Here is a 15837-nt window from a genome sequence, read left to right as displayed (position 1 = left end):
AAAGAAAAAAACACACAAAATCACTAAACCTCCTCCATGGACAATCCCCAGGAGCCATGATTCCAGCCAAACCTGTACAACCTCTTTTCTCTCCTTCATGGTCTCCATTTAAACCTCCTCTGCCAACAAACGCCCCTCTTCCCTTTTCATCGCCAACGATAGCCTTCCATTTGCAGCAGTTGAAGCTTTGCTTATCGAACTAAAGGAAAAACCTTGCTAGAAAAACCTAGCTGATCCTATTATTTGCCGTCACTATTACCTCCCTGCTGGGTAGAATTTCCATTCCAGAAGGGATTTCTATCATTGAAACTGCCATCATCTTCATCATGTTTCAGTGTGTGAATATTGCTGCCATATCGGGAGGTTGTGGGTCGTCTGTTCCTGCTGTCATCCCTGACGGTTGAACTGTACCTGTTTGCTGAGTAGGGTAAATAGGACCTATTTTTTTCCAGCCAAGTTATTCTGCAGTGTAGGAATTCCTATAGCTGTAATTCTTGGGATTAAAGGCGATTTGCTTCCAGTGTTGTGGAGATGTGGTGTCCTGGCTGGTGTTAGCTTCACATTTTGACTATGCATCTTAGTCTGCAACGAATATTTATCCTTAATAAATTCACAACTTGATTGAGAAAAAGAAAAACTTGTACATAATTTTGAAATTAGTATTGTAGAAAAAATTGTACGAATATTTACTTAATTCTTATTGAAACCTAGGTTTCCTTTGAAGCGCAATGGCAAAATGGTTTATAGGAAAATTAAAACCTTCTGGACACACATAATACATATCAGACAATTTAGAATCTCCAAGACAATAATTTGCTTTTACAAGTTTTTGATACTAACTGCTTGGGCAAAAAGTATTTTTCACCAAAATACTAAATCCTGTAATCTACATTCTTAATTAGCCATATTAATCAAGAAATTAAGTCGCTGCTCAATAAAAATAGCAAATATTCAAATCATTTTCAGCACAAGAGTAGAAAATTTGATTATATTGTGACAGCTAGCAAAATCATTTTCTGCACTAGAATGTCTTAAGTCATTAAGGCTGTGTAGTTAAGACATTTACATAAATGTTTGTATGACTGACTTGTTTCCTCCTCCTTCAGTTTTTATTATTCCTATGTTATTGTAAAATGTGGCACTTTTATTGGCAGATTTATAAAACTTACCGTATGTATTTATGAATCAATTACTCTAATCTATTTATTGACCATTATTTGCCGAATAACCACTTCATTGCAGGCCGATGTTTATGATGATGGTTCAGGAGCCTGTGCTGCCTTTCCTGCTAACATGGATGATAAAACTGACAAGAATGTAGTGTTCCGGAATGTGTCATATCACCTGCTTGCATGGTCAGTCAGCATTTTGCCCGACTGTAAGAATGTTGTTTTTAACACGGCAAAGGTAAATGTCCATTTTTTTCATGTCTGCATGTTAATGTCTGAATATTTCATCCACTGCCAGGGGTGACTCTGAGGGGTGCTCTTGAAAACTTTGATGAGTACAGTTTTCTCAAGCAAAAAGAAATTTTGATTTTGGCCCTCAAAATCTTATAACATGGCTCTTCCTTTGTTGAACTTTCTGATTGATATTATAACTTTATAATTGTTTGCTACATTCTAGTTGTATCTTAATTACTAATTTATTTCCTTTGACTCTTTTTTATGTAAAAGTAACCATTATTGTACTTGATTCTTAAATCCTTAAGCAGTGAACATGCCTTATCAATTAATCAATTAAAAATGTTGAAACTCATTAACATATCAAGACTAATGAAAGGATATACATTAGTTAAAGAAAATACAGTTGCTGTAATTTGAATACAAAATTCAATTAGGCATGCGACTTTCATTTAGTTTTCTTCTTTTTCTTTCATCCTTTGAATTAGTTTTCTAAACCTTTTGCAACTTCTATTCTATTTTGAAGGAAAACTATTAACTTGACTTTAATTTGTATTCAGTTCTTTCTTATCCAATATGAATTACAATGTTTCAAATTTACATATTTTTTACTAGTAAAACGAATAAATACGTTTTATGGAATTAATTATTATTTATTTGAATCTTGAACTTTTTACCATATTTTTTATCAAAGAGATAGTCTTTATACTTTCTACTCTTCTTTGAATTATAATTAAATATATTATTTATATCCTCCCCCCCACCCTCCCCCAACAAAAGAAAAAAACAACAAAGACTAAAATCCTGGCTTCATCCCTGTTCTTTGCCTAATGTCAACAGATAAGTTCCCAGGTCTCTGTGGTAGAAATGGTACCAGAGGAGTTGCAGCCATCAGTGGCATTACCTAGTAAAGACTTGAAAGCTCTAAAATGGGATATATTTGTGGAGAATGCTGGAATTTGTGGAGCAGCTGACTTCACTAAAAATGGTTTTGTGGATCATATAAATACCACAAAAGATACTAGTGACTACGTCTGGTATACAACAAGGTTTGTATTTCTTGGGAGAAAATTCAGTGCAAATGTTTACAGATTTTCTCTTTCAGAGTATATTAGGATTTGGATGAATAAGGGATTGGAAAATAGGTGCAAAAGGACATGCATTTTAGGAAAGTAGAAGCATCTCATGTTGTTTCATCTTCTATGGATTAATGATTTGAACTTTGGTGTTTATAGATTTATAAATTTACTTTATCTCCAGTCACCTGATTATCTGCCCAGAGGATACTGCTTTCCTTTCAGAAAGAATCATGCTGGTGTTGTAGGGATACAATGTTTTATTATATTAATTATGGGTGCCATGCTGCTTTTCAAAAAAAAAAAAATTATGGGTGCTATGTAGTTAACAAATATATATTAAACTAGAGTGCAAATTAGGAGCTTTGATCCTTCTGAGCTTATAGTTAGAACAGACCCAAATAGTTATAATATGTTTTTTCCCTGCCTTGTTGCTATGTTTAAAGTTGTGCAGCTATCTCTCTGTCTAGATTTCTGAAGCCTATGGGATATTAGTTTTATGCTAATTTGTATAATTCTTTTCCCAATTAAAATCTTGGTGCATGTGGTATCCATTTTATGAAATTAACTCCTTCCATTTGATAAAAACAAAGTTTCTTATCTATACTAAAGAAGTTTTATTTCAAAGTAAAGGTTGTATCTAAGAAATTGAATTTGTCTCATTTTACCCATCTCTGATATGCTAACATGATCCAAATTCAACATGGTTGTGGATTGTATATGCCGTTAATTAGTATCATCTAGGTTCTATGATATTCTATGATAGTTGTGCCAGCTAATAGTATGAGTATACTTGAATTGCAGTATAATTGTTGGTGAAAATGAAGAATTTCTGAAGAAGGGAAGCCATCCAGTTCTTCTTATTGAGTCAAAGGGTCATGCTTTTCATGCATTTGTGAATCAGGAACTTCAAGGTTATTTTTGGTTCTCCAACTTTCCTACTTAGACCTTTATGTTTTTTGTTTTGAAATAATATCTTATTTACATTACAGAGAAATTATTAATAGGCATATATGCAATTTTCATCTTATATACTTGACTTCTGTTTATGCCTACATTTTCTCTTGGCTAGTTCATTGTGACAGTGTTATCACCCAGACAGTTGTATTTTGCACTTCTTAGTTTGCTATGAGTCTCTTATGTGTAGATATTTGACATAAATCTCAAAATTTTCACCGACATTTTACAGGTAGTGCTTCTGGAAATGGCTCGCATTCGCCCTTCAAATTTGAGAATCCAATTTCTCTCAAGGCAGGGAAGAATGAAATTGCACTGTTAAGCATGACTGTGGGCCTACAAGTTAGTTATTCTTCTTTACTTGTATACATAAAACATATTCTTGCTTGCATGTTTGCTGAAAGATTCAAATATTTGTTTTGAGTTGCACCAATGTTGGTTTTCACTCACAAATCAAGCTTTGTTCCCTTTGATGCCTACAACATTTTCTTGTTTAGTGCTTTCAAATTTTAGAAACGTTTTGATTCATTGTTAACATTATCCTAGATATTCTAGGTATAAATGGTTCTTCCATTCTTTTCAACTATTTTTTTTATAACATGGAATATTTCATGCAGGGCTGATACCCTAATGGCCTAACCTGCATTGTGGCTAATTTCTGGCTAATTTAAGAAGATATTATCTTTCCTTTTATCTTTTTTTTTTCCCTTTTTTTTCATTAGTGAATTTCTCCTTAGAGTAAATGTATAGGTTGTTTGACAAGCAAAGCTTGGCCTAGCAGTTATTACCTCTCATTGGGAGGGATAAGGTCCAAGTTTAGAATCCCTCTCCCCCCTAGGACTTCCTCATATGTACTCTTCCAGGAAAAATTGTAGGGTATTTGGAACCTTAGGAGATTATGTATTTCAAAATTTTCTGCTTCTTGCCTGGTTCCCTACCCTTACGTGAGGGTGATGCTTCTGATTATTTTAAACAGCTTGCCTTGAATATGAATCTCTTTCATTCGGACCAGTTGATACTTTCTTGACTAGGAATTTATGAATTCCAAGATATTACTTAAATATCAAGCCATAATTTTTAAATGTCAAACATGTCTTAGAAAGAAATGTTTCAGATGTTTTATCTTTTTGTTTCTTGCTTATAAACATGATTAAAGAATTCTTAAATTATGCCTAAAATATGGAACTACTGCTGGAACCCATATACATTGTATGATGCTTTCTGGAATTTTTTGTTACTTTTATTTGAATTCTTTGTGTTGTGGCTAATTGTGGACTATGTTGACTGTAATTGGATCTTATCCTTGTGTCTGCATTATCTGTGGATCGTAAATTTGTATATAGAAAAGAGCTATTCTGGAGAGGGTGCAAACCTACACTGCAGAGGGAGTGCCCATTAATCTATATTGTTTTAGAGCTCTTTGCACCTTTGTATCTTTTCCAACCATATTGAATATCTCGATTCTCCTTATCCATACTTGCATCCTGCCCCCACCCCTCCCCCTTCTCCAGGAAAAAAATAAAAAACACAATACCCTTGCTAAAATTTCTTTTAGCCATTCAAACAGTTGATCTTGGATTTTGAATGTTTGCTTCTAATTAAAAAACTTGCGTGCTCTAAAGTGCTATGTCCATCATATATGCAATCATGGATGCAAGCAAGTTAGTATTGATAATTGTCTTCTTTCCTTCTACTGTTAGTAAAATTTTGTATGATTTATTGTAAACTTGTCCATTTTACTCTCTGATACTATGCTTTTGAAAGTCCCACTGATCTGCTGTTGCTGGTTTCAGAATGCAGGTGGGTTATATGAATGGGTAGGAGCAGGACTAACAAGTGTGAAGATTGAGGGGCTCAACAACGGAACCGTAGATTTGTCTATGTCTAGCTGGACCTACAAGGTATTTGCTTTATTGAGTTAGGGTCATAATAATTTCTCTCATATCCAGCTTTATCTGATTGTCAAAGTCATGTTAATGCTTGTTTCACAAAACAAAGTCACGATAGTGCTAAATTGCAAGGCTGATTGAAATTTATGTGGATAATTGTCAGAATGACCCTTGAAGTTTTGGCCATTTAAAATACCACTCTAAATCTCCTTTGCCTTTTTGGGTTACCTTTATCATGCTGTTTGAAGAATGAACAAAAAGCGAAACTGTCATGTGCCCTGCATCTGATTGTTCAAGTGAATATTGACTTAGGATGAAGTCCAGCCTTTCTGATGAGAAAACACAAAATCCATAATGAAATCAGCTTTCCTGTTTTTTGTAATTAGGTTCTTTTCAGCTCTTAAGAAGTTGATGCAGAACTAATTTTCTGGAATAATAATACTCAATAATGGTCTGAAGATCTCAATTGCATAAACTCAAATCTCATTTCAAAATCTTAATATCAAAATGTCAATAGTGAACAAAACCTATATGTATGAGCCTCATAAACCTAGGTTTTAAGCCTATGGAAAATAAAGCCCACCTAATACCAAATAAAATCAAATAAAATTAACCAAACGAGCAAGTCCACAGAATTAGATTAAATCCTATTTTCTAAATTTATGCCTCGAATAGACATTCTTCCAAAACTTGCAAGAATGTCTTCCATCAGAAGTTGCTTTTGTTCCTTAACAAGCTTGAAATATTTCATGAGCCTCTGGCATAAATTTAGTCTTCTAGCATTTGAGATATTTTTTGACAGCAATACTATCACCATAATTGCATTAAAGAAAAGTACACCTTAAAATTAGGATCAAATCTTTATTTCTGTTTTGTAAGCTTTTATCCCACAATAATTTATGCATGATTTGTGGATGATAGTCATTTTCACAATTTTAGATTATGCTAATGTTGTGTTAAGGAAGAAACAACACATCAAGAGTCTAGAAGCTGGAAATTGCAGAAAAATATCAAACAAAACAGATCTGGAGTTCTAGATTATTACATTCAATAATTCTGAAAATTAAGATGAGATTGGCACAGCATCACTTACAGACCTAGAAAGACTATTTATGCCAGGGCAAAAGTAGCTGTACAATCATAGTATTTGATGCTTTAGGAATCTAATTTGATCAAGATGGGCCGTCCTAGCTAATAAAAAATCACATCTTAGTCATGTGACTTTTTAACAAACCAAGAACTAAGATATAAAAGAAAGAAGCAAAAAGAAAAATAAAGTATAATTACTCTTTAATATAAAGAATGATCTCTCTTGTTTATTGAGCCCTCTTAACCTTGGTTTTATTCTTAGATGCTCTGCCTCACATTCAAAGCAATTAAAGGCTGAGATTGATGTGGTCATAAGTTTCAAGAATTTGTTTTTGGAACGAAGTAATCATCTTTTTACACGTCAATTGTCATCTTCCAAAGCCTTGGAAGGGCTAGAATATCATATGCAATAGCTGAAGAGTGAAATATTCACAAATTTGTTATTGCCTTTAATTTTCTGAAAGCCTTATCTCTTTCTTTGTTACTGCCGTATACAGATTGGATTGCAAGGAGAACACTTGGGTATATACAAGCGAGAAATTTTGGCTGGTGTAAATTGGGTGTCAACCTCAGAACCACCAAAAAATCAGCCTCTGACATGGTACAAGGTAGAGACCTATAAAAGACCTTTATTTCCTGTTCAAGTTTACTTCAGGTTAAATATCTTTTGGAGGTAAATTTTTTATAGCTTAATCTACCAATGTTCAACATTTAACACAAAAAAAAAAAAAGAAGGAATTTAAGTACGTAAGCTCTGGCAGGTTGTTGTGGATCCACCATCAGGAGATGAACCAGTTGGACTGGATATGATTCGTATGGGAAAAGGTCTAGCCTGGTTAAATGGAGAAGAGATCGGAAGATACTGGCCAATTGAAAGTTCTAAACATCTGGAGTGTGTACAGGAATGTGATTACAGAGGCAAATTTTTCCCAGACAAATGCCTTACTGGTTGTGGAGAACCAACACAAAGATGGTAAGCCTAATCAGAAGATAGTTAAAACAATGTTACCAAAGAACTCGGACTTCATAGTTAATGCAATGAAAAAAATTGGTTTTCCTAATATAATTTCCTTGACCATCCAACTCATTATTGAAAACATACTAACGAAAGGATGCCAAGGGTTAATATACCAAAAAAGTTATATTGACAAAAGCAGAAATGTTGGCCAGATCTTTGAGGCTTCCAAGGTTAAGAAATACAGTTACTGACCAATCATGTAAAGGAATCATAATTATAATAAAAAAATTGGCTCCCTCCCCGTCTTTCATGTTGTCCTAGTCTATTTCTCCAACATAGATCTCTATATTTAGCTTCTTAGGCCTTTTCCTGCATAAAACTCAATTCTAAGTTCTCAGAACATTAAAGGCTATGTACATTTAGCTTTATATGTTAATAAAATCATGTCTCACAAGCTATTGCTTGCAATAATATTTAAGAAAAATGTGTATTGTTTTTATTGACCAGGTATCATGTTCCACGTTCTTGGTTCAAGCCATCTGGAAACATTTTGGTGATCTTCGAGGAGAAAGGTGGAGATCCAACAAAAATTAGATTCTCAAAACGCAAAACTTCAGGCCAATGTTCCCACATTGCTGAGGACTACCCTATGGTTGACCAGGAGTCAATATCTAAAGATGGAAATGGAAATGACAAAACCAGACCAACTGTCCATCTAAAGTGCCCCAAAAATACTTGGATATCTAATGTGAGATTCGGTAGCTATTGAAATCCAACAGGAAGGTGTGGGTTGTGCAGCATGGGGGACTGCCATGATCCTAACTCAACATTTGTGGTTGAAAAGGTAAGGGTTACACCTTAATTTCGGTTATATTTTTTGTTATGTCCCTAATCCTAGGGTTAAGATTATAGCAACACCACATATGCATGTAAGGTCAACAGTTACTCCAAGGGATTAGAGTATGAGTGTGATAATCGACAAACCGAGATTCAAGATAATTTCAGACATAATTTAACTTGAAATTTGTTCATAACCATAGAGTATCATTAAAAGAAAACACCACAAAATACTAAACTTCAATTATTTCCAAAAAGAATAACCAAGTCTTAAGGTCTGAGTCCAAAATCAAAACTAGTGGTCATCATTCCTCAAGAATGCCTACACATAAACCATAGCTTAGAATTTGCAAAATATTAGAAAAGTTGGCAGAAGAAACTGTGCCAAGGAACTAGTAAAACTAACTCATTTATAGGATCAAATGTGAAAGAAATATGAAATGAAATGAATTACCATTTCATAACTAGATTATCAAAGTGTTTGTTTGAATGAGCATTTGTATGTATAGAATCAATACTAAGATGAAGACAAACTCATGCATTAACATTTGATTTGTCAGTTCCACTTTTAATCAATAATTCAATCAAATTTGCATATTTGTTATTTAATGGACAATTCTTTATCCAAGTGACTACAGTCATTTTTAGTTTCAAGACAAGGCCTGAAACCACATTTTGCTCTATGGCCAACGCTCAAAAGGAGCAAGTTTTTATGTTAATTCCAAACTAACATTCGCTTCAGGTCTGAATCATAGTTGATAGCAAAGAATGATCCATTATAAAATGTAGAATTCACAATAAATCCAAAGCACAATTTTGATTTATCTACAGACCATTTCAAAAAAACCAAACAAATAATAAGTTTTTATATACTTGATTTAAGTATGACATTAAATGACATGAATTTAAAATAATAAAATTTGTAAAGCTTCCACAAATTGTTAGTGAATTAGGATGTATACGGTAAGCATTGAATACAATTTCATTCTTACAAATTTTTTGGATAGAAAAGCACTAAAGCGGTAATATGCCACTCATCTTTAGCATGGATGCTTTCTTACCCACTGTCATAAACCTAATGAATAATATGATTAGTGTGCATAAATTTTGTGGCAATATGAAATAACATACAATCTAAGTCTGTTTGAATTTGATTTTAGGAAATTCCTAAGGCCAAACGTGCTCTATGTTAATTCTGGCAAAACTTCAATTCCTTCTGTCAGAAGTTTGTGTTTACATTTGTGTGTGTGTGTGTGTGTGTGTGTATAGGTGCAAATTCTTTCTATATAGCCTATTGTTACAGATTCGACCACCTCATTTTGCAAAGAACTGAATTGTTATCAATATTGATAAGTTTAATATATGCAAGGGTGGGGCATTGCATTAGCTAGATTCTATTTTGTTCATTCTTCAAAATCATACCTTGGATGTTTTGACTCTTGTCCATGACTTATTTGTCTCTTTATTACTCAATATTAGTTGATCATAATTAATTAAAAAGGTGAGTACGTTTGATAATAGCTTCTCAAAATTAGTGTCACAAGTCCTGTTGGCACAATATATTCCAATATTCAAGTAAAGTGAAATTCTTGGTCAACTCATATTTATATTAGACTGTATCTGCACTGCTCATGGTTTGGCCTAAAAGCACTATCTCAGTCTTTCGGCATAGTCTATGAAACAAACATATTTTCATTTAGGATTAATACGCTTTAAGGGGTTGTCTTCTTGTTCTTTTTTAATCTTTTAACTTGACTGGCATTATTTTCATTTCCCTAAGATGCTATGCGTTGCAGGTCTGCCTAGGTAAAAATGAGTGTGCCATAGAACTAACAGAAGAGAAGTTTGATAAGAGCTTGTGTCCTGGTACTACGAAGAAACTTGCAATTGAAGCAGTTTGCAGCTAAAATTACCAATTTCAGCAACATACAGATTCAAAAACAAATGTTTTGGCTTCTAGCTCAAGACAGGTAAAGGGGAGCAAAACCATTATACCCTGCGGTGTTTTCAGTAGGAGCTACGTTTTATTTATGCAGCAGGAAACATTTGTATCATGGTAATTTTTTCATTTGAGGTAGGGTATGAAGCATAAATATGGGACTAGGAGCTGAGTTACCTCTTAATTATGTGAAACTTTCGTTTTGGCTTATAAATATATTGGTCAAGCATCTCAAGCAGTTGCTACTTTCAGCTCTGAGCATGTCTGAAGAGGAGCAAGAGAATGGTTAATTTGTTTATCAATTGTTATAATTATCAGTTCTTACACAATCTGCCATGATTTTTTTTGTTCTATTTCATATTTAATCAAGTTCACCAGCATTTAATAATATATGCAAAATCATTATCCACAACAAGTTTAAGCTAATATGACATGAAGCCAGTTTGATATTTGTAACATCTGTATCAGTGAAACTATAACTCAAGTTGCATCCATTTTACATATGAAATTTTATATAAATAGTAGTGAGACACGTTCAATTAATTCAAAATTTGGCATTTATAATTTATATTAGTAAAATTTAATAACTTTTTGATTTAAAGATGTCCATCATATCGTAAAAAAGATTTTCTTATGAATATTATACTTATTGAAAGGCAAATGCCTGCAGTATATAGGTTTACACAGATTGCCTTGGCTAAAACTGCACCCCATCAACGCCATACAATACATTTTAATTGATCCTAATTCACTTTATGATTTTGGACCTTTTCAAATTATTTAATTTTGTGTGTACTAAATCAAAATTTTACTTTTTACAATTATATATCCATCTTGTACTTTCTCAAAGTTTGGAACCAAAGGCTGATATGCAACTTTCTATTTGTATTTCATTTATTCAGCAAAATGCTCTGCATTCTAATTTGTGACGAAGTTGTATTTATTTATTTATGGTAAGGTTAAGCAATTGTACTTACAAACGGAGAAGATTTGTGACAATCAATTAGAATATCACATATCATATAAAAAATAAAACACAAAAACCACTACCAAATGAAACAAAATAATTCGATTCCATTGAATAAATGAATGAAATGGATCTATTTGGCTACAATCAATAATATAGTTCTGCTCAAGAATAGGAATAGCCGCCCACTAATTTCTATATTCCTTCATCCATCTTCCATATGCAGCCAAAGTGAATCAGTTAGCAGAGCAGGATGTCTATATGAATACATGGCTTATCACGATTCCAGGGGCCCCTCCTCCGGACTTCTACAACCACTTCCAAACAGTTACCGACCCAGTTCCATCCCCTGTGAAGAAAAGGGGAAAAGGCCCTCTATGAATTACTCTAACTTCTCGTTCTGAATACAATCTGCCTCTCTCTGTGAACCTGGGACACACACAAGATAAGTTTTCATTAATCGGTATCCAAGAGGAACTTGTGGAGATTACAAAGCTTTTAACCAAACCTAACCGAAACATGGAGAATTATACTTACAATGGCAAGTCATATAGGCGAACGGTGTCGTCATTGCAGGAGCAGAACAAAACTGGTTTAGTTTCTGCATCATTCATTCCACAGAGTGCAAGCATGCCCTGCACACAAAAGCAGTTCATATAATAAGCTCATGCTCCACGACAAATCCATTATCACTATTACAACATAGAAAGCCAACCCCAGTTTAAACAAACATAACAGAGAAATGCATGCCATGCATTTATATAGACTATATAAACTGAGTTGATTAATTGAAGCAACCTAAAATTCAACCATTTTCGCCTATCATTTACTAGCAGTAAACCAGACACACTTCTTTAAATATCATAATACAATAAAAATAAGGCCTACCAATGGGGCACCTCCATCTTGCAAAACGATGGAGCTACCATAACCATTCAATCATTTGGAAATCAAATAGGAACACTATCTATACTACTACTTTTTGGCTTCTTGTTCCTGTTTGTATTTCACTCCTCATGCTTTTCTTAGTTCTGGTGAACCAAGAGTCCTATCTGCTGCAAATTGCTCATGTCTCAGCCTCATGGGTCACAGCCCACCTTAGAAGTTCAGGGTTTCAGACAAATGCTAATCCTAACAATACAGAACTCATCATTTTAACCAAGCTAAGCCTACACAATCGCCAGACATGCACCCCCACCCCACCTCTTCTCCTTTTCTTTCTTCCCAAAAGAAAAATATACGTGCATATTAGTTTCATGCTAATATGGAAGGCTTTTTGATACCTTGGGAGATTCAGTTTATAAATAATGTGCCTCTACGTTTCCTTGACTCCCCTAGCAGTTTATCAATTGTACAGCATTCTGAATATAATGACATTCAATCACCCACATAAGAAGTGATTGGTTTCCTTGTTCCTAGTTCTTAAAGAATACTTTGACTGCTAGACACATTTATTGTGACGCTCTTCATCCATTACTAGCCATGATTGTAAATACAGATATAAAACTCAAGTAATAAACACACTGACAATGATTGTAAATACACAAATAAAAGTCCAAGTATTAAACACAATTAGATTACATATCTAAATACAAGAAGGAAGTGTGACAAAAGAACATACATTTTCTTCCTTATGAGTATAGATCACTTCCGAATTTTCTCCTTCTGTGGCAAACCAAACTTTTATACTGCAGTCCAGTGAACATGAGAACAAACACCCGTTACAGTGAAGAAGAGACATCACAGCATCCTCATGTCCATTCAAAGTCTTAATGCACTGTAATGTGTCTGTGTCCCAAACCTAATCAAGAGAAAAAAGAATAGCATAAAATAAAACAGAAAAAGCAAAATTATTTATAAATTGTTCGAATTGCATAGCCCATGGAGCTGTGCAATGAGTCATTTAGTTCCAAAAGGATGATAATTTGTTTGCTGTTAAAAAGTACCAGGTTTTAGCAAATCAGCTCACCCTTATAGTGTGATCCACAGAACCAGAATATAACTTTTTATCTCGAACAGCTAAACATAGCACAGCACCAGAGTGGCACTCCATGGATACAATCAGTTGAAAAGGATTGGCTGCCTCAGAACTGCTTTTCCATGCAAAAGTAAAACCATTCTGCAACCACACAAATGAATAAATGAGCAACTCAGCTTTAACCAAAGAAATTCAAGATCTAAGACACTGCAAAGGAATGATGGATTAGAATCAGGCCATCACCTGTGCCCCAGCAAAAAGCATATTATTAGAGACAACCATCGAATGCACATGTCCAACAGGCCCTTTTAGATTAAATTCTTGTGCTGTCTGAGTATTCCACGCCTACAAGATCATCAAGATGCCTCTAATTAGTTGAACTTGTCACCAACCAAACAGTACATAAAAAGGAATATAGATAGATAAAACCAAAGATAGTTATCAGCTATAAGCTAACCTTAATAACACCTTTCATGCCAACGAACACCCATGGGCCCTCAGTAATCATAGAACCAACTTCATCACCAAGATTACTCAAATGAGCACAATGTCCAGAGTGGCAGTCCCATGTCCGTAAAGTTCCATCGCCACTGCCAGAATAGAGCTTCTCAGACCCTAGAGGAAGGGCAATTCCACGAACAGCCTGTAATTTAGAAAAACACGAAATATTAGATAAAATTATATAACTTTCTTTGTTCTGAATATATCCCAAATTCCTAACCATAATCACCTTCTTGTGACCCTCCAGCTTTGCCAACATCGTGAATCCATCCCCACGACACCAAGAATGCAAATACCAGCATTTATTGCCTCTGGCACAGTGACCTGACATCCAGTACTTGCAAACCTTATCCTCTTGCTTCTGGGGCCTTTGGAGTAATAATATATGAATTCTTAAGGCTATGATTGGTGCTCTTCCTTGATAGATCTTCTGAGACAGCATGGTATGGCTTGGCATTTCTACGGCAAACATTCAAGTTCGCAGCTTCTCCCCTATGTCGAGCGTAAATTACTTGCACACTGTCATCATCATATCTTTTTGCTGCTTGTTTAATCACCATGCTATAGACAAAAGATGTATAAAAATCAATTACAATTTCTTCCAAGGAAGATCCAAACACTAAAGTCTCCTGTGCATTTCATTCAATCTATTGCAGGACAAAACAAGTATCTCCAATACAGAGAATGCGAGCCCAAAGACCAAAGCCTTGAATTCCACTCAAAATCCAATTGCTCAGAAAACCCTAATTAAATCTTAAACAAACCAAAGATAACAAACCCTAATTACAGAAAGCTGGATATTTTTTGAAATCGACGAAGAGCAAACCAAACATTGCAGCCGATCTTCAAAAATCAATAAACGAAAGCAGAGTTGATATTCTTCCAACATTTTTAATTCTTTTGGGTTCTCACAGAAAACTTAAACAATTAAAAGGAAAAACCTTAAAGCCTAACCCGTTTTTTTCAAGGTATATCCAAACTGGAAGAAATACGAACATATTTAATACCACGTAATAGACTTTCCATCTTCTCCACTACCAAAGCCCTCGACTTTCAATATTCTGGTCCTCGAAAATCCAGGAAAAATCCAATCATCCATAACCCACTTTCATCAACAACCCTTATATAACCCTAACTAAACTCTAAACCTAAGAATTGGATAAGTGAAGATAACCGCGACGTAGCAGTTCCAGAAATAGAGAAACCTTCTGAATATCCGTAAAATGGGTGAGAAGAAGCCCTAGAAATCTAATGGCAGGTGAGTAAAAGTAAATATGAGAAAGAGAGCCGAAATCAATCATCCTCATCATCATCTTCTTCTTCTTCGAGGAGAAAGCTAACCTGATAGCGAGAGATAGTCGGATTTAAGGAACCGTGCAGAACCAATGACGAGAACCGGTGAAAGAAAAGCACTTGGATTTGTTGCTGAGCGAATGGGATTTGGGAATATCTGGTTGATTTCGATAACGATTGATATATGAATTTGGGGGTTTTAGGGCTGATGAGTTTTTATAAACAGAAGGGTCGGTGTTTCCCACCAAAATTAGTGAGGCTGTAACGTACGGTACATGTGACTTCTTAGATTAATAATTAATATCATTCATAATTAATTCTGATTGAATATTTAATAGTGAAATTCAAAAGAATTTCATTCTTTTCTTGTGTGTTGCTTTGTATCTTGTTTTTTAGTATGTTCTTACAAAAATTAAATTTGCCTAATTAGTGGTTAGAAAATTAAGTCCGAAACTATATAATATTTCGACAATTAATTGATATGTGTTTAAATAGATTAATAGATTGTTGGAGCAACAAAAATCTATCAATGGCAGGGCGTGTATCTTTGGTTAACTCTGTGACCAACATCATGTCTAATTATCTGATGCAAACGATTTTACTGCTTGATAATGTGTTAAAGGAGATTGATCAGCTCAATAGAGATTTTATATGGGGTCATTTTGGGGCGTTAGAAAGATTCACGGACTTAGTTGACCTAAACTTTGTCAAAGGAAAGAAGATGGGGGACTGCATATCAAAGAGTCAAAGAAATTTAATCTAGCACTACTAGCCAAGCTATGCTGGAAATTATGGAGGGATACTGATAGCTTATGGGTGGATGTGCTTAAGAAGAAGTATTTAAAGCATCAAACTTTTATGGCTGCAACGATAAGACCAACTGACTGTCAAGTATGGAGAAGTATTTTGAAGGTCAGGCCAGTCTTATTACAGGGATTGGGGAGGAGAAT

General features: G+C 34.5%; 2 protein-coding genes across 3 annotated transcripts; one reads left to right on the top strand and one right to left on the bottom strand.

The window, feature by feature from the left end:
• Window positions 1–10403, top strand: LOC148764498 (beta-galactosidase 10-like). The gene is made up of 10 exons (XM_088805295.1): window positions 1–427; window positions 1243–1407; window positions 2244–2452; window positions 3284–3393; window positions 3669–3778; window positions 5230–5337; window positions 6912–7022; window positions 7176–7387; window positions 7880–8216; window positions 10006–10403. Exons 2-9 carry the CDS (start codon window positions 1294–1296, stop codon window positions 8139–8141), a joined length of 1236 nt encoding a protein of 411 aa, XP_088661421.1. The 5' UTR covers window positions 1–427; window positions 1243–1293; the 3' UTR covers window positions 8142–8216; window positions 10006–10403.
• Window positions 10404–11202: 799 nt separating this feature from the next.
• Window positions 11203–15142, bottom strand: LOC18611945 (zinc finger CCCH domain-containing protein 63-like). Of its 2 annotated transcripts, none has more exons than XM_007048457.3 (7): window positions 13824–15141; window positions 13551–13736; window positions 13337–13438; window positions 13085–13234; window positions 12737–12916; window positions 11653–11750; window positions 11203–11544 (listed from the first exon to the last, which is right to left on the bottom strand). In XM_007048457.3, exons 1-7 carry the CDS (start codon window positions 14064–14066, stop codon window positions 11424–11426), a joined length of 1080 nt encoding a protein of 359 aa, XP_007048519.3. In that variant the 5' UTR covers window positions 14067–15141; the 3' UTR covers window positions 11203–11423. The 2 variants fall into 2 exon arrangements, with proteins under 2 accessions (XP_007048519.3, XP_017971248.2); XM_018115759.2 differs by having other exon boundaries at window positions 11414–11544; window positions 11649–11750; window positions 13824–15142.
• Window positions 15143–15837: the final 695 nt, after the last annotated feature.

This window comes from Theobroma cacao, chromosome 1 (genome assembly GCF_053813885.1).
Source record: "Theobroma cacao isolate CCN51 chromosome 1, ASM5381388v1, whole genome shotgun sequence".
Classification (NCBI taxonomy): Eukaryota; Viridiplantae; Streptophyta; class Magnoliopsida; order Malvales; family Malvaceae; genus Theobroma; species Theobroma cacao.
The sequence above is the reverse complement of the archived record's forward strand: the minus strand, read 5'-3'. Positions and strand labels throughout refer to the sequence as shown.